The sequence below is a fragment of the Melanerpes formicivorus genome, unplaced genomic scaffold (genome assembly GCF_026170545.1).
Source record: "Melanerpes formicivorus ecotype bairdi unplaced genomic scaffold, bMelFor1.0.p_v2 SCAF_15, whole genome shotgun sequence".
NCBI lineage: Eukaryota > Metazoa > Chordata > Aves > Piciformes > Picidae > Melanerpes > Melanerpes formicivorus.
The window spans coordinates 5,626,874-5,652,925 of record NW_027142367.1 but is presented as its reverse complement, the minus strand read 5'-3'; the positions used below and the strand labels follow the sequence as shown (position 1 = coordinate 5,652,925).

General features: G+C 40.7%; 1 protein-coding gene across 1 annotated transcript in view; it reads left to right on the top strand.

Moving 5' to 3' along the window:
* The first annotated feature begins 1,089 nt into the window (after window positions 1–1,089).
* ELP2 (elongator acetyltransferase complex subunit 2) overlaps window positions 1,090–26,052 on the top strand; it is a 47,169-nt gene continuing 22,206 nt past the window's right edge. The window contains exons 1-12 of the mRNA XM_068147482.1: window positions 1,090–1,236; window positions 1,324–1,402; window positions 2,634–2,719; window positions 4,231–4,381; window positions 5,650–5,727; window positions 10,276–10,340; window positions 15,269–15,335; window positions 17,295–17,429; window positions 18,727–18,822; window positions 21,310–21,410; window positions 23,268–23,399; window positions 24,143–24,292. Coding sequence (XP_068003583.1) covers window positions 1,105–1,236; window positions 1,324–1,402; window positions 2,634–2,719; window positions 4,231–4,381; window positions 5,650–5,727; window positions 10,276–10,340; window positions 15,269–15,335; window positions 17,295–17,429; window positions 18,727–18,822; window positions 21,310–21,410; window positions 23,268–23,399; window positions 24,143–24,292 — 1,272 coding nt within the window. The 5' untranslated portion in view covers window positions 1,090–1,104. The remainder of the gene's footprint in view (window positions 1,237–1,323; window positions 1,403–2,633; window positions 2,720–4,230; window positions 4,382–5,649; window positions 5,728–10,275; window positions 10,341–15,268; window positions 15,336–17,294; window positions 17,430–18,726; window positions 18,823–21,309; window positions 21,411–23,267; window positions 23,400–24,142; window positions 24,293–26,052) is intronic.

Below are 26,052 nucleotides of genomic sequence, written 5' to 3'. Positions count from 1 at the left end.
GGGGAGATTATCACTCCACAACTACTTGAAAGGAAGTTGTGGAGAGGTAGGGGTGTCAGTCCATTCAACCAGGAACAAGTGATAGAATAAGAGGAAATGGCCTCATGTTACACCATGGGAAGGTTAGGTTGGATAGTATGAAGAATTTCTGTACTGAGCGGGTTTTCAAGCGTTGGAACAGGCTGCCTGGGGAAGTGGCCTTGGAGGTATTTAAGTCATGTAGATGTAATGCTTAGGAATATGATTTAGTTGAGGACCTGTCAGTGTTAGGCTAATGATCGGATTCGGTAGTCTTAAGGTCTTTGCCAACACTGGCAATTCTGGGTGATTTAAATGCTGGGAGAGCTCCGTGACTTAAGAATGAGGGAGGCTTCACAGCTGATGGAAACAGATCAGAAATGGGTAATAACAAGATGATAGTTAAGCTCTTTCCTAACACACGTGGACACAAGGTGTACGCACACACACAAAATAAACCCACCCCCAAAACAACAGAAATTTTAAACTTTTAAAGCCTTTGAGTGTTTTGACAAAAAGGGCAACAGATTAAAACTCACCACTCTAAAAAAAAAAAAAACAAACCAAAACCAAACACATAAAAAAATTCAGTCCCCCTCAATTCAAACAAACGTCAGTTTCACTGGTTCTTATTCCCTGTTTTGAACCCCCACCGCCGGCGCAGGAGCTCGGCTGCTATTATTGGCGGCAGAGCACCGCGGCGCTCCCCCACACCAAGCCCAGCGGTGTAAGCCCAGAGCCGAACTCTCCCCACTGCCACTCTGCCTTATGCGGACTCGCCCTGACCCCATGGCCGCAGAAGCCGGGAGCGCCGGGACAGGACGGCGCAGAGGGCACCAGAACGGATCGCACCCTACTAAACCACCTCTCAGGCGCTCGCGCCAATCCGCACCCCAGGGGCATCAAACCAGCCCCGCCCCTCAAGCCAGCCCCTCCCCTCAAGCCAGCCCCGCCCCTCAAGCCAGCCCCGCCCCTCAAGCCAGCCCCGCCCCTCAAGCCAGCCCCGCCCCTCAAGCCAGCCCCGCCCCCTCGGCGAGGTCGTTGCTACGGGAGCCACGCGAGGTCGCGCACGCCGTGGGGAGTAAGATGGCGGCGCCCATGTCAGTGTGTCATGTCGCCTGCTGCGCCAATCGGGCGGGTGGTGGGGCTGTGTCCTGGGGGCGCGGAAGGCTCCTCGCCTTCGGCAGCTGCCACGACGTCGTCCTCTACGATCCAGCCGTGAGCTGAGGCGCTGTGTGGCGGGGAGGGACGGGACGGGGACCGGCAGCGCGGCCTCACGCTCGGTGCTTTTTCTATCCCCTGCAGGTGAGGCGAGTGGCCACCACGCTCCGCGGCCACGCTGGCCGGGTGAATTGCGTGCGCTGGGTTCGTCGGCGGGGTGGTGGTGAGTAACGTTGTCCTTCGGTAGAGGGGTCCTGGGTAGCGGGTGCTGGGACGCTGCCCCTCGGGTCCGCGGGCGCTGCTGTCCTGCCCCTCGCTGGGGAGGTGAGGTGGGAAGGTTGGTAGTGGAGGGCTCGCGGTAAACTTGAAAGAAATGGAAGTAGGGAGCTGTAGCGCTTCCAGCGCACCCTCTCGCCTTAAGGCCAGTTTTTCTGCCGGTATGTTAGCAGGTGGCTCCACAGGGCTCTGATCCGCTGGAGTCGGGAGCGGATTCCGTCAGCGAAGGGGTCGCGTCGGGCTGTCTTTCGCGGGCCCTGCAGCCAGCGCCAGTCCGGGAGGCTGTTTTGCCCTGGCTGCGGTGTTTCTGACAGGTTGCCGGGTAGATGCTTGTGCTGCCTCCGGCCTCTTTAGTAAGGGTATGGAGTTCTGTATGTTCTGACTTTGTCAACTGATTTGCAGTGCCTTTTAAGAAGTCGCTGACTGTAAAGTTCTAAGTTACACAAAAGTTGTATCCATGAAAAAAGTAGTCTTTCAAGACACATAGGGGTCTCAAACATTTCTGGCTTTTTCTTAATAGTAATTCCAGGCTTTAAACTTGCTTAGTACAGACTTTTCAGAAGCACATGTATTTGCCCTTAGGCATTTATAGAAACTCACTGACAGAGAGAAATGAGGCCATTCATTAGACTGTAAATGTAACGTGTTTGTTGCTTGTTTGGGGGAGGAAGTACTGTGATGAAGAAAACATTCTTTTTTTAATGGTGATATCAACTGTCATGCTTTCAACTGACTGCACTAAGGCATTTTCTTCACACAGTTTATTAAAAGTAATTCAGGGAATTTAGGAATTAAGTTTTCCTGTGAAGTTTTCAGTTCCATCTGCTTACATTTATCTTGCTTTATGTTCTTGAGCTCCAAAATGACCAAATGAAAAAAGAGAATGTTAAGTTACACTGTTGGGATTTGAGAATCTCTTTGGAAATGTTAATTTCTCACGTTCATACAGAACTTTAAATATTTCCCTGACACTTCTATTTATGTTGTCTTGGAGAATACACTTACTCTTAAGCTGTTATGCACAATGCAACTCATATTAACCATACTTATTTTGATGGAAACTTTGCTTACAGTTGATACATGATATTTTTGTCAGTAGTAACCAATGTAGCTGCTTAATGTTGTTGACTTCTGTACAAAGTAAGTGTTCACAAAACCTGCTAAAACATATTTTTTAGGTTCTGAAACAGAGTTAGTTTCTGGTGGATCTGACAAACAAGTCATTCTTTGGGAATGGAATGAAACAGGAACATGGAATAATCAGGCAAGCAGAAATAACTTCTTTCTAAAGCTTCTCCCTCCCTAGTTTCTCACATACCACAGACTATCTGTTATGTCAGGATTTCTTATGCATGCCTCTTTGATTTACTGAGTGTTGAACTCCATGGGTATCTCCTTCAATTTGGTGGTGTTCTGTCATGCTTTGTTTTACTTCAAAGAAAGCCAGTGGCATCCTGGCCTGTATTAGAAATACTGTGTCCAGCCGGAGTAGGGAGGTGATTGTCTCCTTGTACTCAGCTCTGGTGGGGCAACACCTTGAGTGTTGTGTTCAGTTTTAGGCACCTCAATACAGGAGGGATGTGGAGGTGATGGAGTGAGTGCAGAGAAGGGCAACAAAGCTGGGGAAGGGCCTGTAGATTAAATTTTATGAAGGACTTGGGGCTGTTTAGTTTGAGAAAGAGGAGGCTGAGGGGAGACCTCATTGCTCTCTACAACTACCTGAAAGGATGTTGCAGAGAGGCTGGTGCTGGTCTCTTCTCACAGGTAATAAGTGATAGAACAAGAGGGAATGGACTAAAGCTGCAATTAGGTAGGTTTAGACTGGACATTAGGAAAAAAAAAAAATCATTAAAAGAGTGTTCAGGCATTGGAATGTGCTACCCAGGGAGGTGGTTGAGTTGCCAACCCTGGATGTGTTTAAAGGTCATTTGGATGTAGTACTTGGGCATACAATTTAGAGTTGAACCTTGTAGAATAGGGCTATCGGTCGGACTTGGTGAGGGTCTTTTCTGACCTGAAAGTTTCTGTGATTCTGTGAAATGTTGTTTCTTCTATTCTGTTATTTGTTGTTTCCAGATCAGCATTCATTAAGAAATTAGGTAACCATTCATCAGGTGGATTTGTCTAGCACAAAATCATAGAATGCTAGGGTAGGAAGGGACATGCAGAGATCACCAAGTTCAACTCCCCTGCAAAGCAGGACCGATTAGGGCAGGTTTGTTCATTTTTGAGTCACCAGTTTTCTGATGTCATATAGCACTCCTTTAAACTGCCTTGAAATCTTAAAATCTTGAGACTCATTTTGAGTTGCTATTACCTTTCCCTCATCCTTCCTTGTTTCTTTATTTTCATTTCCAGAGAAATAGAGGGAAAGTAAGAAAAGATGTTAATTTATTATTCGCAGTGTAAAATGAAAAGCAAAAGATGGACTGTGGTGTGGAGAGCTTTCAGAATGTGCTCATATTTAAATGGCAAAAAAAATCACAACTTTATCACCTTACTTTTAAAATCCTACTAGGCATTGGTTTGTGAATGGCTGTATAGGTAGCCCATTTCATAGGCTGTCCAAACTAGATTAGACTTGACATGTTAAAATGCACCTAGTTTGAGGGAGGAATGTTCTCAGAAATAATGTCTCATCCTGCTGTCTTCTGTTTATGTATTATTTTATATTAACTGAGGAATTCTATTATTTTTTAAAATTCACTCAAATAGTTTACTGGAATTTATTTTTCATTATCTTTATAACTTTGTGAAACTTTCTGATCTGTTTAGCACGTGACAAGCATTCCTCTGAAAGGCCATTCTGAAGCTGTTTGTGCTGTGGATGCTGCCTACCAGTCAGAGGAACCTGATTTAAAGCTGCTAATAGCTTCTGCTGCTTCTGACTCTACTGTGAGGATCTGGTCCTGGCATGGTTCAGAAGGTAACTTTTCTCTCTCTTTTTTGTAGTTAACATTAGGGACAGCATACTGTCTTAATAGAAATGATGGGTGCTTGTCTACTGAAATACTTGGCTAAAGTCTTTTTAATGCAACTACATTGATTTTCAAGCTTGGGTACATCAAACACCTGTATTGCTCTTAGAAAGCTGAGGGTCATACAAGTTTAACAGGTTTGGGTCATATTTTTGCAGCAAAGTGGTTTATCTTGGATTTTCATCATCGGGCATGAGTTGGCTGAATTTATTTGATTCTTTTTAATGCATACTAAGAATTGATAATGTGAACTGTCATTTTGGCCTGTAACGTGGGGCCAATGACTATCTATATGCATGTATCCTAGAATCAATAAGGTTGGAAAAGACCTCAAAGATCATCAAGTCCAACCTGTCACTCGAGACTTCATGACTACTAAACCATGGCACCATGTAGTAAGATGATTAATGCTAACAGTAAGTAGGTGAGACTAAACTGGTCACTTGTTAGTACCTGGTGGTGAACTAGGCCCTTGCTTGGACATGTGGAAGAACAGCTGTTGGAAACATGTCAGAAAGAGTGAATAATCTAGATGTAGTGTCTTGTGTGCTTGTTGACTTGCACTGACAGGATCTCTGAAGTTACTTTCTTCTTATCTGGTGTACCTGAAGAGCTCACATTGCTCTGCCTACACATAGGTGGGAGTTGCCAATCTTCAGTCCCATGTTCTGGAAGGCAATTCTCATTCTTTTGAAGAACACCATAAAGTCATGTCCTTTCCTTTTTGTCTTGCTGTTGTGGGTTCTGCTTCTTTAGAAAGGTGTCTTTTTTTTTTCCTATCTTGTTGGTTACTCTGATCCTCATGGTGTACCAGTTTAACAACTTCTAAGATCTTGGGGGTGTTATCAGAGAGGTTTGTTTCAGCTCATGTTACTCCTGTAGCAAATAAATTTGGTTTTAGCTTCTTGTGTAGTGAACATTGCTGCCGCAGGATATAATTTGAAGTGTTTATTGCTTCTGATGAGCACAGTGAAGCTCGTTAATGCTCAGTGGAGAATAGTGATTTGTCTCATAACTTGGCTAACCCTGGATGAGTTTCTGTGGCTCCACAGAAGATAACATTATTTAGCCTTCTGAAAAAAAAAAAAAGTAGACATTTATAAACTCTAAAATAAAATGGAAGGGAGTTTTTAACTCCATAATTTAGTAGGAAATGTTGTAACTGTAATAATGCTGGTGATGAATGACATCAGTGCCGTCTGGTTTTGTTTTCCAGCTAAATGCATTGAAACTCTGCAGTTTGGAAATGGATTTGTCATGGATGTCTGCTTATCCTTCTTGCCTGGCAGCAATGGTAAGTATAGCTGCACATCTTGAATATCAATGTAGGAAATGTGAGATCTAAAAATCCCCCAAAAAGGTTTTCATTTGGCTGACTCCAGACCCATGTACCGTATTTTTTTTTGTTTTCTATGGAATCAAGCCTAAGCTGCTGCTTACAGCTAAACATTTTCATTGAACTTTTCTTAAGAAGAATGAGAAAATAATAGCTGATTAAATTGTCTTCAAAATGATTAGATGGAGTTCTTTAGCTGAACGCCTGAGACAGAGTGGTTAACAAGGCTGTAGGTGACCAGGATAGAATGACACTGATAGTCTCACCCACTTCTTGTTATGCTGCTGTGAATGTTTGTTCTCGTTATTTGGCAAGATTCAGAAAAAAGAATCTGCAAGCCTGCATTGACAATGGGAGGTTAATGAGCAGTGTTTATCATGTATTCATTCTTAAAAGGTTAAAAAACCCAGATAGGCTGATTAACTTTACCCTGACTGTTCAGTATGGTTTATATCATTTTCTATTACCACAGATGTTCATGTTGTGTAGTATGCCACAGACACATTTTTCTGTTGCAGATCTGTAGAAGATTTTTTTTGGTTCATTTTATTTTTTTCAAACCTAAATGTGTCCTCAAGATAGATAAATACACTGAAGGAGATTTGTCTTCATAAGTATCATGAGAGCCTTTCACCAAGATGGAGGAGTGCTAGGCTCCCAAGAGAAAAATTACTGATGTTTCTTACTGTATCTGGAGTTTTCAGTTATTCACTGCATGTGTTCCATACTGATGTGGTGTATGCTTGTATGTCTCCAGAGCACTTACAAAGAAGTTTATTTTATTCTTCAGCTTGTGATAATTCTGGGAGACATGAAAGCCCTGTCAAAATGAGTTGTCCCATTTGGAAATGCTCAATGTCCATTTTCAGAATGTCTCTTGTATCAAAAGCAGTGTCTGCACCACTGAAGAACTTTAAAGCTCTATTTTTCCTGTAACCATAATAACAGGTGGTTGTTGAGGTGAAGTTAAAAGGCTTGAGAGTAAATTAAAATCATTATCTCCAGTGTGAATTTTTGTTAAAGTGAGGTGTCTGTGCTGCCAGTTGAATGAGTGTAAAATTCATACTGCAAAGCAGTGTGGTATTTTGTCATTGATGATACTGTAGAAGTAAGAAGTTGTCACAGTGATACTCTGGAGAGGTGCATCTGTTTAATGTTGAAATCGTGGCATATAAAACCAGTGATCATTCATTTTGGAAGAACCTTAAATGAAGATTATTGTATTAATTTTTAAAACTAAATCATTCTGATACCAAAATTGCATGGAGTGCTTGAAGCCTTTTTAAATGATGGGAGAGCAAGCATTTTGTTTTGCTGTCAAAATCTCCAAGAGTCCCCAAAACCCAGGGTTGCTTAAAGTTTCATGCAGAGCAGGACAATACTTTATTATACCTTCTTCCTATCTCAATTCAAATTAGTTATCCAAAACAACACAGTGCTCATAGCCTGAAAGAGAGTACTTTATTTTTCTGGAGAACTGAATCTTTTTCAAATGAGAAATTATTTGCATAGGTTTTGTAGAGGATAAAAAAAAATTACAAGATTTATGGGTTTTGTGTCAGTTCCAACATGAATGATTTGTGCTGCTAAAATTGTCAAGAAGCAGTTCAGATTTTGAGCCGTAAATGTATGGTTGGGAATGCTTCCTCTAGAAATCTGTAAAGGGGCTTTTAATATGGCATAACCATGTTCTGGGTTTTCTCCTGGCATAATAGTCCATACAACTGAACTGGTTTTATTCAGAGGAGTATGTTAATTCTGAAGCCTTAAATAAGGCAGCTTAAAATACATTATTAAAAAATCTCTCTACTGTTTGTTTTGTCATAAACATAAATCTGTAATGACAGTTGGGAACTTTAATGAGCATCAGGGCTTGATATGTTGGCAGCTCTATTAAGATGAAAAAAACCTTCCCTCTTGAGGACAGTCTGCAGTTCTGAGAAATTAAATACAGAATTATTTTTCTGAGAGTCATAAAATACTCTCCTGAACTGGAAGCATTTACAGTAACCTCTACTTTCACCAAGCAAGGGATTTTAAAGATTGGATTTGAAAATTGACTCGTACATAATGGATGCTTTAACTTTCAAAAGACACTAAACTTTGTGAGGCCTAATACTTTAACTGATTGTCTTTAAAAATAATAACAATAAAAAAAGTTAAAAAACATTTTCCCATGAACAGTCATTTGCAGCTGGAGCTTTAAGCACTTTACTGGCAGCCTCTTACTTAAGGAGTTCCTTTGCAGTTGTTTTCTGAGTCTTGAAGAAAAGCTTTGCATCGTCTTGTTTGTTTGGTTGCTTTTTGCATTGTGGTGTCTGTAGAAACTCTGCTTCTAAAGTGCTGGGATTGGATTTACTGTTTACAGAGAGAATAGAATAGATTAATCAGGTTGGAAGAGGCCTCCGAGATCACTGAGATCAACCTATCATCCAACACTATCTAATCAACTAAACCATGGCACCAAGCACCCCATCCAGTCCCTTCCTAAACACCTCCAGTGATGGTGACTCCACCACCTCCCTGGGCAGCCCATTGCAATGGCAAATCACTCTTTCTGTGAAGATTTTCTTCCTCACCTCAAGCCTAAACTTCCCCTGGTGCAGCTTGAGACTGTGTCCTCTTGTTCTGGTTCTGGCTGCCTGGGAGAAGAGACCAACCCCCATCTGGCTACAACCTCCCTTCAGGTAGTTGTAGAGAGCAATAAGGTCTCCCCTGAGCATCCTCTTCTCCAGGCTAAGCAACCCCAGCTCCCTCAGCCTCTCCTCGTAGGGCTTGTCCTCCAAACTGCTCCCCAGCTTTGTTGCCCTTCTCTGGACACGTTTCAGCAAGTCAACATCTTTCCTAAACTGAGGGGCCCAGAATTGGACACAGTACTCAAGGTGTGGCCTATCTGAATATCAGCTCTTTTGTCTTATACTGTGATTCTTCACAACACTTCGATAATTGTGGTGCCATAGTTTGGCCTCTGATAAATAAGAATGGTCTTCTCAAAACTGAATTGCCGCAGGGAAAAGAAGAGCATATGAACTTGAAGCTTTGCTGATCACTCTGTCCCTATTGCAATTTATCTCAATCAGATCCAAATTGTAATGCTCTAGAGCATTCATGTGAAAAATTAAGTACTAGTCTGGTTTTGCCAGTCACATTTCTTGACAGAACATTTTGAGTGAAAGCTTTTACATTTGCTTGATACATCAACTGGATCATAACTGTTCTCATGTATTGATTCATCAAAATTTTATGCCATTGAATAAGTATGTAATTACTTAAGCCATTACCCATAAAGAGGGTTTCTTGGGAAAAGATCATACTGTGGAAAAAACACTCCTGCCCAGTTTCTGTGTGAAAGAAGACCAGGCTTTTCAAAACAACCCATTACTTTCAGCCAAAAGCAGCCTTTTTGATTCCATGTAAGGTGACAGAGGAGGTGGAGGTGAAGTGTGACTTAGAGGTTGGAGAGAAGAAAGAAGTGATGAAGTTGCTAGAATGTGGAATGTGACTTAGAAGTGTGAGGGAATGATAACTAAGCATAGATTTGGTACAGGCAGAAAGGAAATCAGCATCAAGCATAAACTTACCAATATTCAAGATGACTTTTTGACCTATCTGTAAAAATGATAACATTTTTCTCTTTAAAGGGATGACATTTAGTTTTAAGTTTAGTTGATTGTAGTGAAATGTAGTATTTTGTTTTCTACCCATACTTGAGAAATGCAAATATTTAGCCTTGATAATTTACTACTTCTTCATTTTCTTTTGCTATTTCACTTCCTAGCTGTACTAGTTTAACCTTATGACCGAAAAAGAATGGAGAAAGGCTTAACTATTTTTCACTATCATCCTCTATGGGAGAGGTGAATTAATATGCTGCCTAACCTCTCTCTTAGATATAACTTGGTCTGGTTTGATTCAGTAGATGTATGTTTTTCACACACTTCCTAGATAGCTTGTGGAAGAAAACTGCTACTCAAGACTACACGTATGTGTACAGTGAATGGTGGTCTGCCTACCTTTTTTTTGTGTGTAATAATTAAGCTACTTCCATCTATACTTACTTCAGTAGATTTAGGACTTGAACTGTGTTAGTTCGGAGTCATTTTGTTCTGCTGCTTGCTCCTTTTGCATTTAGAGCAAATTCCTGCTGATACAAGTAAAAAAAAAGGTGATTAATTAAAAATCCCTTATATTTGAACCTCCTGCAGATATGTGAGCTTGAAGGAAGCTACTCTTCAGCATCTTAAGTTTTTGTAGATGTTATTTATGTGCCAAAATAACTTGCGAGTTTTGTGTTGTTTAAATACTAGTTTGTTTCAAACAGCATTAGGTCCCTAGTTTGGCAAATGTAAAGTGGTATTGTACTTGGCTGGCTGTCTTCACTTTTTGATTCTGTATTGATTTTTTTTTTTTTTAAAGTTGCATAATGTTCCATATCCTAGAACATGAGATTTTGTAACTTGGGTGATGAAGATGTGGAAGCTTTTTTGTTTGTTTTTCCCTTTCCAGTACCAGTGCTGGCTTGTGGTGGTGATGACTGCAAAATACATTTGTTTACACAGCAGAATGGCCAGGTAATTACAGTCTTTCTCTTGTTGCTCAGAATATTTTTCAGTTCTTCTGCTTCTTTTCTTTCCATATGTTCTGCTGGTTTTTTGTGGTTCTTCATTAACTACTGCTAATTGCCATCTCATGCAACTGCCTCTGTTCAAGTATCACAGTATAACTCAGGTTGGAAAGGACCTCGAGGATCATCGAGTCCAACCCATCAACACAGACCCCATGACTAAGTAGTTCATTTTCCTAGGGAATACAGAATGTTGAAGTGTGATTTAGTTCACAAAAGTGTAAATTTTTCTTACTTTACCCTCTTTGAAGGTAGCCTGAATTTAGTTTCTTGTTCTCTCTCATAAAGTAATTGTCCTTTTTCACTGATCATCCACATACTGAATAGTTCATATGGAAATGATGTTGCTTTCTGTACATAAATTGTTATAAAAAAACTGATACGATTTCTATCTGTGGAATTGTATGTTTATTGCTAAGTATGCCCTTTAGCTGAATGCTTCTGAATGTCATCTGTCATCTTCTGAAAGCAAACATGTTTGTTGTGTGTTATTCGGAATCTGTAGCTACAGTCTTTAGTTTTTCATAGTTAAATGCTCCTTTGGAACCCTGCAGAGTAATTCTGTCCTTTCTTGTGTCTGTTCAGAAGCTTTATTAGTCATTCAACTTATGCTTTAGAGTCTGTTTTCCAAAAGACAAATCAGTATTTTTGATTTCTCTCCGTTGCTCCCTTGAAAACTCCTGCAAACCACAGACACTACGCAACAATGCACCAGTGAGCCTGCCAATGCAGAAGTTCCCAGTGCAAGTAACATACCTCAGTGTCCATGTTTCTAGGCCCTTAGAGATTAAAGAATAAATACTTCTTTTTGATCATTTGAGAGAGAGAAAGCTACTTTATGGATACTTTGGCATTTGTATGTTAGCAACATACAAAAATTCTCTCTTTTTTTTGTGTCTGTAAAATAAATACTTCATTCTTTATCTGCTTTGTTCAGTGATTTGTGAAGCATTAAGCTGGAAAGAAGGTTTGCTTACTTAGATTTTTTTTTTCCCTGCATAGCCCATGAGTTTAAATCAGTTTAATGACATTCTCTGGGAGTTAGCAATGGAAATGGCAGAATGCCACTCATGATTCTCAGTGTGCTAAAGAAAGACTTTTATATTAGGGGTTGTGCTGTTGATTTTCCTCAATCAAAATCTGAAACTTGTTTTCTTTCATGGTTCAGATTAAAAAATAATACGCGGTGAGAGTGCCAAAAGTGTTCAGAGGTTCCTAACTTACTTTGCCAGCTGTTGACCAAACTTTTAACAGCAGTCTCAGCCATTCTTAAATGCAGTCAGTCTGTGGAAAATAAAGGAAGGTAATTGGAAGAAACAAACTCCAGTTCTGTGAGCAAGTTTATGCTGCTGTCTCTTTTTTGAGGTAGGAAACTTTAATCATACAAGGGCTGAGGAATTGTCTCTTATTTTACATGTGTTATTTTTCACACATTTTCCTTCAGTTTTAGGAAGTATTTTCACCAACTGTCCTAGCAGAATTGGGATTCAGTCCCTCTCTTTTAAACAAAATGGGACCTCTGGTTGGTGTGTATCTTACCTTTCCAGAACATCTCTTTTAACTAAGAGGGCTGTGCAGACCTGAGAGAGAGGAGCCCTGATTTGATTCCCTGTGTAGTGCATTACATACAGCTATTAACAGAACGAAAACATCCTTGGGAAGCTTCTGATGTAAATTCCTTCCTAGCTGATAAAAGGAGGTTTGCTTCTTTAGTTGGTCTCTTGCAGATCTGCTGACACATTTTTATAGCTTCAGTAGTTCTACTCTTAAGAGGTATTTAAAAGAAATGTTATTGTCATCCTGTCATTTTTCACAAGAACTTAGTGTAGAAGAATGATTAGAATCTAAGCTTATGCATCCTTCTCTAACTGGTAAGGGTCCTGTTAGTGGTGACTCCTGGAAACCTTTCTGTAGTTAATATTCCAGGCTGCCTTTTGGTAAACTCATGAACTTTTACAGTTGAAATCTGTTTATTTGTTAAAAACTGCTTGTTTTTTGAAATTGATTTCAAATCCTTTAAGACTCTCTATGCAGAGATCCCTTACTCTATTAAGGAGTAGAGAGAAAATTATCTCCTTGCTTTTCTGAATTCCTGTTTTATCAAATACCCAGGGAAAAATTACTACAGAAATTGTTATTGAGATATTACAGGCTTGCAGAGTGGGAAGTAAGTAAACCATAAGATCAAAATAGAGCTTGAAAACAGGACATCTCTATGTTGAGCTTTGTTTCTGTAAGATTTTGCTGTATGTGTTTGTCTCTCTCAAATAATCTGGCTTAATGGGAAAGTGGAATAAGAGACTCAAAAATCATTCAGACTCATTCTACAAGACTGAACAGCTGGAATAAAATAAGGATATCATGTCTAGTATCCAGTGGAGAAAAAATGAGAAGATTTGGACCCCTGTTACCTCTTGTGGCAGTTGCCAAATTTCCCAAACAATACTATCATCCTGGTCCTGAAGGACATACACCCAAAGTGGGTGTAGAGTTAGTTACACAAAGTGTCCTGGGCATGTCCACATTTCTTTTCCTGAAAGAAAAGAAGCCAGATTGCTGCCATGTAGAAGTGCTCAGATGCCAATTCAGAGGCATCACAAAGCTTGTGAAGTAGGTGATTGGGACCGTGATTTTTTGTTAGATGCAGGTGTTGGTACTGTAACTTCCAATAGCCTTATGTATCCAGTAAGGACCAAAGGGAAAATGGAGAAGGAGAAAGGTGGGACTTCAGAAATAATCTGTAAAAATTAGAAGAATGACAGCTCAAAATACTTGCAAATATAACCTAGGCAATAATAAAAACTTTGGCAGAAACATTTAAAAATAATTACCATGTGCATCTGAAAGGAGGTTTAAATTGATGCAGCTTTAGAGCAGAACACATCTAAGGAAATTGAATGTGTGATATCAAGAGACACAGATTTCAAATGAAACAGCAAAAGCAATGCAGAAGACTCAAAGCAACACCATTCCTGGTTTGGCTTCAGTGAACAATTTTTATGGGAAACAATACCTTGAAAATTTTGAGTGACTGCCTCTCCTACAGCACAGAAGAACTGCATACTTGACTCAAGGCTAAATAGTGCCTAGGAGCTAGTTTGGGAGATGAATTAGAAAACTCAGGGTATTGGTAGACTCAAAGTAATTAGTTTGATTCTCTTTGTAGAGAAAACAAATCTCTGCTTTTCTTGGTGGTGGTCTTTGATCTGAGAAGATGAGTGTAGTTAAAAAAAAACAAAACAACAAAACACCAAACATTTTAAAATAAAAAATTATTATGTGTGTGTAGCTTACTAATACAGTTAAGCTTCAAGAGGTACATACTTTGTGCAACACAAGAGGAACCATAAAAGACAAGAATGGTAACAAAAGGCTTTCAGTTGGGGAAAAGCTTTACCAACTAACTTTGGTGAATGTAAAACTATGTCAAAGTTCATATAAATGAATGAATAAATAAATGTTATTTATATTCTCTGAAATGTGAATTGCTAGAAAGGAGTTTTTTTGTGTATTGATAGAAACACGTAGCCTTTACAAGAATCTCTGTCACTGATCTCACTTCCTGAGCTGTTCCTTCCTTTATTTACATATAACCAGTTGGGTGTTTAACATATACAGCTATCTAGAATGACACATCCAGAAGTGCCAGCAAGTGCAAAAGTGACAAGCCAATGAGACTTGGATGGCTGTGAGAACATGATCTTAATCAAGATCAAAACTTCCAGACTTGGAAATTTCTGATCAGGAGTTCTGATCATTTCTCTTGTATACGTGTTGCTCTGTAGCGTTAAGAATGCAAATGTAGAATAAGGAGAAACAGAATAATGTTTTTTGATGGGAAGGTGATTTTGAGGCGAGTACAAACCGAAGAGAATAGGCGCTGCTTTCTGAGTAACATTGTTCGGCTGAATTACTGTTGCTGGTGATCTTCTCTGAAGCTGAAGACAGAGATTTTGAGTGAGCCTTTCTTCCTGTGTTGCTTTTTAAGTTTTTTAAAAATTATTTTTAGTTGCAGATAGGGAGAGAGAATTCAGCTGTAGTCCTCTGCTTGAGAGCAGAGACTGTCAGTTAATTTTAACTCAGTAGGCCTAAGTAAGGAACTTAGCAGAATGGAATGCAAGAAATAATGTAGTAGTTATTCACTTGCACTGAATTATGTTAATTTTTTAACTGTAATGTGTATTTCAGACTCTAAGTCACCTTGGGATCAAAAAAATCTCATAGATAAATTTTCCAATAGAAAGGAAAATAGAGATGGTTTAAGTGCTAATTGAGCAATAAACGCTTTCCTTTACTTGAATCAAGACAAAAGGGTAATATTATATATGTTACAAATAAAAATATACCCCTACTGGACTGTGTTTGCATTCCTGTGTTCATACAGAGGCTTCCAGCAGCAGATACAGTTCTTGGTGTATGCCTTCCTTAGAAACCTAGTCAATAAACTTGATTTTCATTTTGTACAGCACCTGTAGTTGCATCTTCTTCACAGGTGTAATGCAAGTTATTTACTGTACCATACCTGTGTTTCATTATTCTTTGTGTACTGCCATAAGCCTGCTAAACTTAAAAAAAAAACATACAATCATCTGTATCTCAGACTGTGTCCTCTGGAACATGAACACACCTTGAATTCCTATTTCCTCTCCATATGTGGGAGGTGCCATGATGTGACACATTTATCCAACCGTGGCAAACCCAGAAGGGCCTGTTTAGAATTTATCAGCAAATTGCAATACTTAGTAGCAGCCCATTTTTCCAGTGTCAAATAATAGCAATTGTAAGCATAAAAGACTTGAAAATCCAAAGTTCATTGCTCATACGTGCATGGTAATTAAGTGCGCTTCTACAACGTAACAGGAAATTTTTATTCAGTTTCAGAAAGCTTTAATGCTCCCTGGCCATGAAGATTGGATAAGAGGCGTTGAATGGGCAGTCTGTGGTCAGTATGAAACATGAATGGTTTAATGCTAGTACTACTGTTTTGTTTCCCTAGGTGAAGGTTTTGATGCACTGTAGCACCTGAGCTCTTGTGGTTGTGATATTTTGGGGTTTTTTGGTGGCGTATTAGTTTTTGGTTTGGGTTTTTTGAGATGGTAGTACAAATATTGGAAATCAAGGTAGAACTTCATGTCCTGTTCAAGCATAAGAATTGTTGAATCTATACTACAGTTATCACAGTATCACAGTATAACTTAGGTTGGAAAGGACCTCGAGGATCATTGAGTCCAACCTATCAACACAGACCCCATGACTAGGCCATGGCACCAAGTGCCACGTCCAATCTCCTCTTCAACCCCTCCAGGGACAACGACTCAACCACCTCCCTGGGCAGCCCGTTCCAATGACGAACAACTCGCTCAGTGAAGAACTTCCTCCTCACCTCAAGTCTAAACCTCCCCTGGCACAGCTTGAGACTGTGTCCCCTTGTTCTGGTGCTGGTTGCCTGGGAGTTTTAGTTAAAAAAATCAAACCTACAGTAGGGTTGACACAGAACACTCATCTCTTGGATTTGCATTTGTCATTTTGTCTTGTTTGCTTCAAGCTGGCTCGTAGCTAAACACAACTGGAGTTTTAGTAACTTGTGCTTTACAATATGCAAATGCATGCATCTGAGTGAGGATGAGTTGGCTCCTTTTTTAAAGGGAGGAAGGTAGTGGGAAACTTTTTTTTTTTTTTAAGATAAAAAACCCAGGAGACTAAAGGAAGAATCTGTTTGGATGTCTGGACAGATGGGCAGAGTCCAATGGGATGGCATTCAACAAGTCCAAGTGCCGAGTGCTGCACTTTGGCTACGGCAATCCCATGCAGAGCTACAGGCTGGGGTCGGAGTGGCTGGAGAGCTCCCAAACAGAGAGGGACCTGGGTGTGCTGATCGACAGCCGCCTGAATATGAGCCAGCAGTGTGCCCAGGTGGCCAGGAGGGCCAATGGCATCCTGGCCTGCATTAGGAATAGTGTGGCCAGCAGGAGCAGGGAGGTCATAGTGCCCCTGTACTCTGCACTGGTTAGGCCGCACCTTGAGTACTGTGTCCAGTTCTGGGCCCCTCAGTTTAAGAAGGACATCGAAACACTTGAGTGTGTCCAGAGAAGGGCAACAAGGCTGGTGAGAGGCCTTGAACACAAGCCCTATGAGGAGAGGCTGAGGGAGCTGTGATTGTTTAGCCTGGAGAAGAGGAGGCTCAGGGGTGACCTCATTGCCCTCTACAACTACCTGAAGGGTGGTTGTAGCCAGGAGGGGGTTGGCCTCTTCTCCCAGGCAACCAGCACCAGAACGAGGGGTCACAGTCTCAAGCTGTGCCAGGGGAGGTTCAGACTCAAGGTGAGGAGGAAGTTCTTCACCGAGCGAGTCATTCGGCATTGGAACGGGTTGCCCAGGGAGGTGGTTGAGTTATCGACCCTGGAGGCGTTCAAGGGGAGATTGGACGTGGCACTTGGTGCCATGGTCTAGTCATGGGGTCTGTGTTGATAGGTTGGACTCGATGATCCCCGAGGTCCTTTCCAACCTAAGTGATACTGTGATACTGTTAACTAATCAAATAGTTCATGCAATAGCAAAAATAAAATAGAAGGAAGTAAGGATGCCACAACTGTGGGCAAAGAAAAGGAGCAAAGGAGTTACTGAAGAGTACTGAGGCTGTCAGAATGTACAGTATTTACATTACCTTCCAAGCAGAAAAATGTCCATAGTTAATGTGTTGTAAAGTAGTGGAGAGCTTGAAATGGGAGGGTAAGTTGATATTGAAATAAACCATCAGGTTGTGATACAGTGTATAATAGGAAAAATTAGGATAATGCTTTAATACATGTTTGGAATGATGGTAGGTTTGTCATGGTAGTGGCTACAATGAAAACATGACTCAGATTATCTATTCTCTAATTGTCTATTTGAAACCAAATAGGTGAAGACCTTTTCTTAGCAAGCTGTGCTCAGGATTGTTTGATAAGAATTTGGAAAGTGTGTACAAAATCAAAGCAACTCCCAGAAACTGAAGACGATTCCATAAGACTTAAAGAGACTGTTTTTACTGTCAAAGGTAGGTAACAACTTACAAAACTTCTTGTATAACTTCTCACTTGTGTATCTGCTTGTGGTTTCAGGGTGGCTAACGAGGTGAATACTTTATAAGAGCTAGTTAGTTAAAATTTTACTCCTTTTAACTACAGACTGACAGAGTCTGGTAATGATCTCCTAAGAAATTAAATAGAATAAACCAGGTTGGAAGAGACCTTCAAGATCATTGTGTCCAACCCATCATCCAACACCACCTAATCAACTAAACCATGCAGCCAAGCACCCTATCAAATCTTCTCCTGAACACCTCCAGTGATGGTGACTCCACCACCTCCTCGGGCAGCCCATTCCAATGGGCAGTCACTCTCTCTGTGTAAAACTTCCTCCTAACCTCCAGCCTAAACCTCCTCTGGTGCAGCCTGACACTGTGTCTTCTTGTTCTGGTGCTGGCTGCATGGGAGAAGAGACCATCATCCTCCTGTCTACAACCTCCCCTCAGGTAGTTGTAGAGAGTGATAAGGTCACCCCTGAGTCTTCTCCTCTCCAGGCTAAGCAACCCCAGCTCCCTCAGCCTCTCCTCATAGGGCTTGTGTTCCAAGCCCCTCACCAACTTTGTTGCCCTTCTCTGGACACGCTCCAGGAAGTCAACATCCTTCCTAAACTGAGGGGCCCAGAACTGGACACAGTACTCAAGGTGTGGCCTAACCAGTGCAGTGTACAGGGGCAGAATGACTTCCCTGTTTCTGCTGGCCACACTGTTCCTGTTGCAGGCCAGGATGCCATTGGCCCTCCTGGCTGCCTGGGCACACTGCAGGCTCATGTTCAGCCTGCCATCAACCAGCACCCCCAGTCCCTCTCTGTTTGGGAGCTCTCCAGCCACTCTGACCCCAGCCTGTAGCACTGCATGGGGTTGTGTCTAAAAAAGTGCTTGTGCTACTTGCTGCAAGTCATGATTAATTCTTTTCAAGTATCTTCATGTATTTATAGTTATTTGAAAATGTAACTATGCTTAAGTTAAGAGTGTGAGAGAGCTGATGCCAGGGAGTTTATTTCAGAATTGCTTGAGAGTTCTCCAGGAATTGTGTGATACCACTCTGAGGCAATAGGCTGACCTCTCAGTGCCAATCTGGTACTCGGGGCTTGCAGCAAAGTAGGTTTTCAAGAAGCTACTCAGTGTCAATAGGCTATTGACATATTGGCAGATGATGAAAGCAATGGATGTTTGTTTTGTTTGGTTTTTTTTTCACTGAAGATACTAGAAATGACGTGGTCTTTCTTGGCTTTTAGAAAGAAATGTACTTTTCTCTGATTTGTGGTAGATACTGATACAACGTACGCAGTTACTTTGGAGTCTGTGTTGGCTGGTCATGAGAACTGGGTGTATGCAGTTCACTGGCAACCTTCATTTTACAAAGGTAAAAAAAGATACCAAACGCTGAGTGGTCACATTAGGTGTTGTATACACAGAGTACAGCCACATATTTGTGTGTTCACTTGTCACTGTGGGCTATGAAAAATGTTTAGATTTTGCAAATGATGTTTTGTAAGTAAATAGATGTTCAGGCTGAATGTGCCATGACAGCACAACTTAGGGCACAGGCTCTGTCTGTCACTGTCTATTGCACGATGCTCTGTCTTGCTCATTTTGTTTAATGGATGAACTGTGCTGGCTTTAATGTAATTGATTTGCTGTTTCTGGAATAAAAATTAACTCAATAGGTGCAAATTAATAGCTGTAATATTTTATCTGGGCTCATATATTTGAAATGTCTGTTCTTTGGAAGGTCAGCATTAACTCAGGAGCTGTTGTTCTTTTTCTTGGACTAGGAAGGAACAAATAGCGGCATTCAGGAGATTAATCTTCAGTCATCTGTACATTAATATAACATACCAGGGATTCCCTGAGTATCAGTTCTCTCTAGCTAGCATTGTAGTACTAAGGTATTAATGCAGACTGTCACTGAAAAAAGATAAATATATTAGAGTTTAATTTTGCATCTTGCCCTAGTCTTTTATCTTTCTTTTTAAATCCTGAAATTCTGCCAGCTTCGGTTGTGATTTGCTGCTGTGTCTGCCTGAAGTGTAATGGAAGGACATTCTTGATTTGACATGCTTGCACCATCAGAGTGTCTTTTTGTATTGGCGAAGATGCCCTTTTCTTTTTCCTGAGATGCTTTAGTTCCTGATGGCAGTTGACTTCACCACCAGCACAAAGCACAGCTTTTTTCCCCAGTGTATATACAGAATACAGAATTAACCAGGTTGGAAAAGACCTTTGACATCGTCAAGTCCAACCTATCACCAAATCACAGAATCACCAAGGTTGGAAGAGACCTCAAAGATCAAGTCCAACCTGTCACCACAGACCTCATGACTAAACCATGGCACCAAGTGCCACATCCATATCCCCTCTTGAACACTACCAGGGATGGTGACTCCACCACCTCCCTGGGCAGCCCGTTCCAATGGCTAACGACTCTCTCAGGGAAGAACTTTTTCCTCACCTCGAGCCTAAACTAATACAATCTAAGCAACTAAACCATGGCACTAAGTGCCTCATCCAGTCTCTTTTTAAACACTTCCAGGGATGGTGATTCCACCACCTTTCTGGGCAGCACATTCCAATGGCCAGTCACTCTTTCTGTGAAAAATTTCTTCCTAACATCCAGCCTAAACCTCCCCTGGTGCAGCTTGAGACTGTGTCTTCTCTTTCTGTCACTGGTTGCCTGGGAGAGGAGACCAACCCCGACTTTGCTACAGTGTCACTTCAGGTAGTTGTAGATGGCAATAAGGTCTCACCTGAGTGTCCTCTTCTCCAGGCTAAAGAACCCCAGCTCCCTCAGCCTCTCCTCACAGGGCTTGTGCTCACCAACTTTGCTGCCCTTCTCTGGACACGTTGAACGCTAGTGTGCAGTTAGATTGGTGAAATGCATGTAGTGAAAGGTGTATGACCTCCTTTAGAAATACTGGTTTAGTTATCTGTTCTTTCAGGTTGTTTGGTTTTGTGTTGTGTGGGTTTTTGTTTTATTTTGGTTTTGAAACATCAGTAAAGGATTTTCCCTGTTAAAGCAAGGTGTAGGCAAAGTACAGTCCTGCAAATCTTACACTGCAATCTGAAAAACCTTCTTAGGCTTATTTGTCATGCTTCTGCATGCATGCAGTGGCTTCCAGTCTGTGGCCTGCCCAGTCTTGCGTTCCCCAAAATAGATTTTCTTCCTCGGTGGGGGCAGGCTGATGTGAGACAATCTACATAAGGTAGAAGGCCTCTGTGACATAAGATAATGCCTGAAGAGATGTCCACCATCATCTCTGTTCTCAAAAGCTTCCCCTGCTACAGGTTTCTGAACTGGGTAATGAACCAGTTTCCTCTTCCCCTTTCTGGCCGTGTTGGGTTTCACAGCATTTTGGAGAGCCATTCTTACTGCTGTATGTATTACAAGATGCTAGAGTCTGTTGAATTATCTAGTGAATCTAACACTTCATTTGGAAAAAATACAGTGAACATGGTCATGGAGATTATTTTGTTTTAACCTGGAGATCTCTCTTTAAACAATAATTAGGGGAATAGAACTGAGAACTGCTGTGCAGTCTCTCTGTGAAGCTCTATAATTTTCTCCAAATTACTTTTGTTTCAATGCCAATTTTGAGTGAATAAACAGTAAAATGTGATTGTTCACATGCACATGTTTTATATTTCCTGTGAGAGATGATGGCTGAAAAAATAGACCACCTCCTAATGAATGCCTAGGACGAAAGCAGAGCCTGTTAAATCAGGCTTTCAAGTACTGCACTGCCTGTCTTTGAATGCTTTTCTTAGCCTGTTTGGATTTCAGTATGACCAATTTCCTTTAGAAAGTATTCTCCTCATAGATTGCAGGGTAATCATTTTCCTTGTACTGTAGATGGCAGCATGCAGCAACCTATGAGGATATTGTCTGCATCAATGGACAAAACTGTGATCATCTGGGAACCTGATAAGGAATCTGGAGTCTGGTTAGAACAGGCAAGTTTCAGTCTCAAACTACGCTTTGTACTCAAGTTGTGTTTCCAGCATCATGTGTCTACTGGATGGAACAAAAACTCTATTAAATGCTGGGAGAAAAAGACAAAAGCATTCTTGCAAAAAGACTAATTTTGGTGCTGTGTTGCAAGTGAAACTGTATTTTTCAAAAATTATGTGATGCAGTATGTTTTAATTGCTTATTTGCTTTCTTACTACCATACTAGGGTGCTTCCAAGGGGAGTTTGTGCTCACCTGGCATGCATAGTATAGCAAGCCAGGTGCTATAAAGTAACACACACTGTGTACTCCTGGTAAGAGGATGAAACCATCCTGAATTACTTGTAGTTAAGCCTTGTGGGAATGTTTACCTAAGCAATTACTACAGAGCAGCTGACACACAATGCCTAAGCCTGGTCTTACTCACAACAAACTTGTTCATGGGCTGTGTCATTAGGCTTTTCTTCCATTTGAACTGCATGCTCATATTTCACTATAGTATTTTGAACCCTATTCTGAAGGGGATCATCCTAAATAAACAAGTAGTACAACCAGGTTTATCCAGTGCTTTGTTAGATGTCTTGTCTTTTCAGATGATATGCGTTTCCAAATGGCAATAGTTCAGCTGAAGTTGTTTGTGTTGGTTTATGCCAACCATTGTTTATGGTCTTTCCTGTCACTAGGAAAGTTCTAATCCTCTCTTGAAAATAAAACCCCAGGCTTAATTTCCCCCATTGTATTCAAAAGTTCTTGTGCCTTTCTACTTCAAGTAGAAATTAGTTCATAATAGGATGATTGCATAGAGTTACCATTTGTTGTCCATAGATGTAGTGTTCACTTGTAGCTAAATGTGCAAGCTTCTGAAAATGGGTTGTGCAGTAAAACTTTTTGTTAATTCTTTGTATTGCCTATCCCTCAAATGTGAAGCTTGCCATTCAGATCAGACTTTTTGCATTGAGAGAGGGAAACCTGAGCTGGAAGCCTACAGGTAGGAAGGGTGCAAGGGAAACATCCCATTTGCTCTCTTCTGTTTGGGTATGATGAACAAAAAGCTTTCACAAAGTCATTTTCCTGCTCGGACGTGAGACTAGAATTCTGCCTCTAGCATGGCATAACAAAGTCACTTCCATGTAGGAAGTATTGTTTGAAATGAGGGCAAATAAAATGGACATACCAATCAGCTCTGCCATTTAGAATCTATACCTCATTTAGAATGAGTTATAGATTCATTTCATTGTGATCTTAAAAGCAGCTATGTTAATACTAGAGGAATTTTTAGGGGTTCAGGTTGAAAGGAATTGTGTATTTATATCTTGAGTAATACTAATAACCTTTTAATGTACTTACAAACTTGGAGGAACACTAGAGCAATTAAAAGGCATGTATCCATGCATGCACACACATACATGCACCAACACAGGGAAGGCATAAGCCAGGCTAAAATATGGCCACAGAAGGAATATGGATAAAGTAGGGTTTCATGGAGAAAATGGGAGGTGGAAATAACAAGATGCATCTTGGAAATTAAGAAAATAACATTGTGAACTGCTGCTTCTTTGGAATTTTTGCAATGAAGCAACTGTTGCATCCAACAGACTGGACTGAAACATAAAAAGATTGGGTTTTCATGTCAACTTGCATAGTGTTTTCTCTGAGACCTTTATGAAGGGAGGCTCCATTAAAGTACCATGCAGCTTTAATTCCCATGATATTTTATGCTTAATTTTGCAATTAAAATATTAATTAAATATATTTCCTGGTGGAATGTGAACTGTTGCCTACAGCTAAATTTTCATCTCATGAGATTATATGAATGCAAAGTAATTTTCATGGATATTTCACTTCTGATCATTAATTCAGGTGCGGGTAGGTGAAGTGGGTGGCAATACCCTTGGATTTTTTGATGGTCAATTTAGTCCAGATGGTTCAATGATCATTGCTTATGCTTTTCATGGAGCACTACACCTTTGGAAACAGGCTGCAATTAATAAGGTATGTTGTTTGTTTCAGCAGTAGCAGCGCTTAGAAGAATTACTCTTATATGTCACTTGTGGTAAATTCTGTTGTTAATGGAAACATGTAACAGTGAAAGTAATGAAATAGTCCTTCTCTGCATATAATATTCTAGAGGAGTCTTGCTCCTGCATAGAAAGGACATTGCAGTCTCCTAGGCTCTAAAATCTGTTGCTTCCCTATGTGAACCATGAAATCAATGGAAAAGACTGTACTCCTTTCTGGTTGTGCTTCATTCAGAAGTGGCAGCTGACCCAAGAACACAAGTTTCTTTTATATTGGAGCACTGGATCAGTATTTGTATTTCTTCAGCCACTCTGAGTTAAAATGTTTTGTTTGTTTCCTTGGGTTTTTGTGTGTGTGGTTTGGTTTGTTTTTATTGTTGGGTGGTTTTTTTTCTTTCTTTCTAATAAGGATATTGATACTTTTCACTTTTTTTGCTTCTTCACCATGAGAGTGGTGAAGCCCTGAAATGGGTTGTCCAGGGAGGTGGTTGGGGCGCTGTCCCTGGAGGTGTTTAAGACCAGGCTGGATGAAGCTCTGGCTAGCCTGATCTAGTGTGAGGTGTCCCTGCCCATGGCATGGGGGGTTGGAACTAGATGATCCTTGTGGTCCCTTCCAACCCTGACCGATACCATGATACTACTATGATTTTATTTTGGCTAGAATATACCAGTCAATCAGTTGAAAACTTCTTAATTCTGTGCTGGTTTTTTTGATAGAAAGAATGGACTCCAGAGGTCGTCATTTCAGGACATTTCAACAGTGTTGAAGATGTAAAGTGGGACCCAGAAGGAGAGTTTGTTGTCAGTGTTGGTTCAGATCAAACTACTAGACTCTTTGCTCCATGGAAAAGAAAACAAGAGACAGAGGTATGATCTTCACAAGTTTTGTGAGTGTGGTAAAGAGGTACCTGTCCTGACTTTAAAACAAATCATCTGAATGTAACTCATACCTTCTATTTCCCCAAGCCATGGTCTGTTCAAAACTACTTTTGTAAATGCTTGGTTCATTATTCACTATGTGCTGTTTTCACTTTAAGAGTACTATTGGCAAAGTTTTAGCAATCACATAGCATGACTGCTGTTCAATCCTGAGGCCATCTCTGGATTACCTTCATTAAGTGTTCTCCCAGGGTCTTAAAAAACAGCCTGTGAGTAATTCAGAGAGAGGACTACATGGCTGATTCTAATAACCATCTATTGTCCTTGTTTAACACTTGGCTAAGCTCTGATGCAGATAATCCTAAAGAAACTCAACTTTGTTTCTGCTTTTTTGTAGCCAGGATTAGGCAAAGTTCTCTATTTTTTTTACACTGTTTGGTTTATGACTGCACCTGTGCAAGCAACTTTTCAGGAATTACTTGTGAGCAACTTTGTGTGTTCTAAAACAAGTCTGAATTTTGGTGTGGAAAACACTGTCTAGGAATGCGAGAGTTCCTGTTTCTAATTGCTCATGCATTTTCCTCATCTACAAATACAGCTTTTCTGGCAGAACAGTACTAATGTTCCATTCAGGAAACTGGCAGAAACTAGACTAATTGAAGTCACGTAAAGCATGTACAAGCTGTGCTCTTAGCTGGGGGAGTCAATAGATGGCTGTTACAACTGTCTCGTCAAAGCTTCCGTGGTGCAGTCCAGCACAGAATGTCTGGAGTTTCTGGGAGAGTGAATTTGGAACCAATTCCTTGATACTCTTCTTCCAGGACACACAGAAGTTGTGGCAGTCCCAACTCAAGTGCTAAGCTTTGCTTTGTGTTGTACGAAGGGCATCTCCAGTTTCCTTCCCCATCTCTTCCCCTAATCACCAATCTGGAGGGCACAGCAGGTCTGTGGAAAAGATAGCATGTTGTCTTTAACAGATGGAAACAAAGTCCAGGACTAGCACATGATATAAGTTGGCAGCATTCAGAAGTTGTCAATTTCATGTTCTCTGGGACCTATTGAAGTACTACTCTTCAATACGTATGCTGCTCGCCAAATTTTTATCCTATTTTCTGAAAGGACTGAACGTTACATGATTTATTTGTACAGCTAGTCCTGCTCTCCCTGAAACTTTTGATTTCTTTGATTTAGCAGAGTGATTGCACTATTCGTATCTAAGTTTGGTGTGAACTGAATTACTGTTCCTGCCCTTCCTGTTCTGACACAGAGCAGCCACCTGGCTAATTTTGACCAATCCACGTGGTGTCAACACTTGTTGCTGCATGGGATGTGGGAGAAAGCTGTTGTACCCTGGTGGTGGGGTGAAGTGGAGGGTTGAGATGAAATGAATCATTGGAAGGGGTTTCTTCAGGACTTCTGAGAGCTGAAAACCAGGTGGTTACTTCCACTGCTCACAAAGTTAGATGCCATAGGATTTAAAAATGCCTTGTTTTCTCAACCTTGTTTTCTCAACTCAACCATACTGAGTTGAGTGTCTGAAAAATTACAACAGGTGACATCTGATGTTTGTCTTAACACGACACAATGGACAGTTCAAATAGCTCTGGAAAGCTAGCATTGCAGCTCAATAATTTTTTTTTTTTCTTTAAAAGAGAACTAAATGTTAAATTCAAATAATTATCCCTTCTTAAAAATCTCAATTCTGATGTGCTGGGTTCAAACATCAGAAGTGAGGGATAACAGTCAGC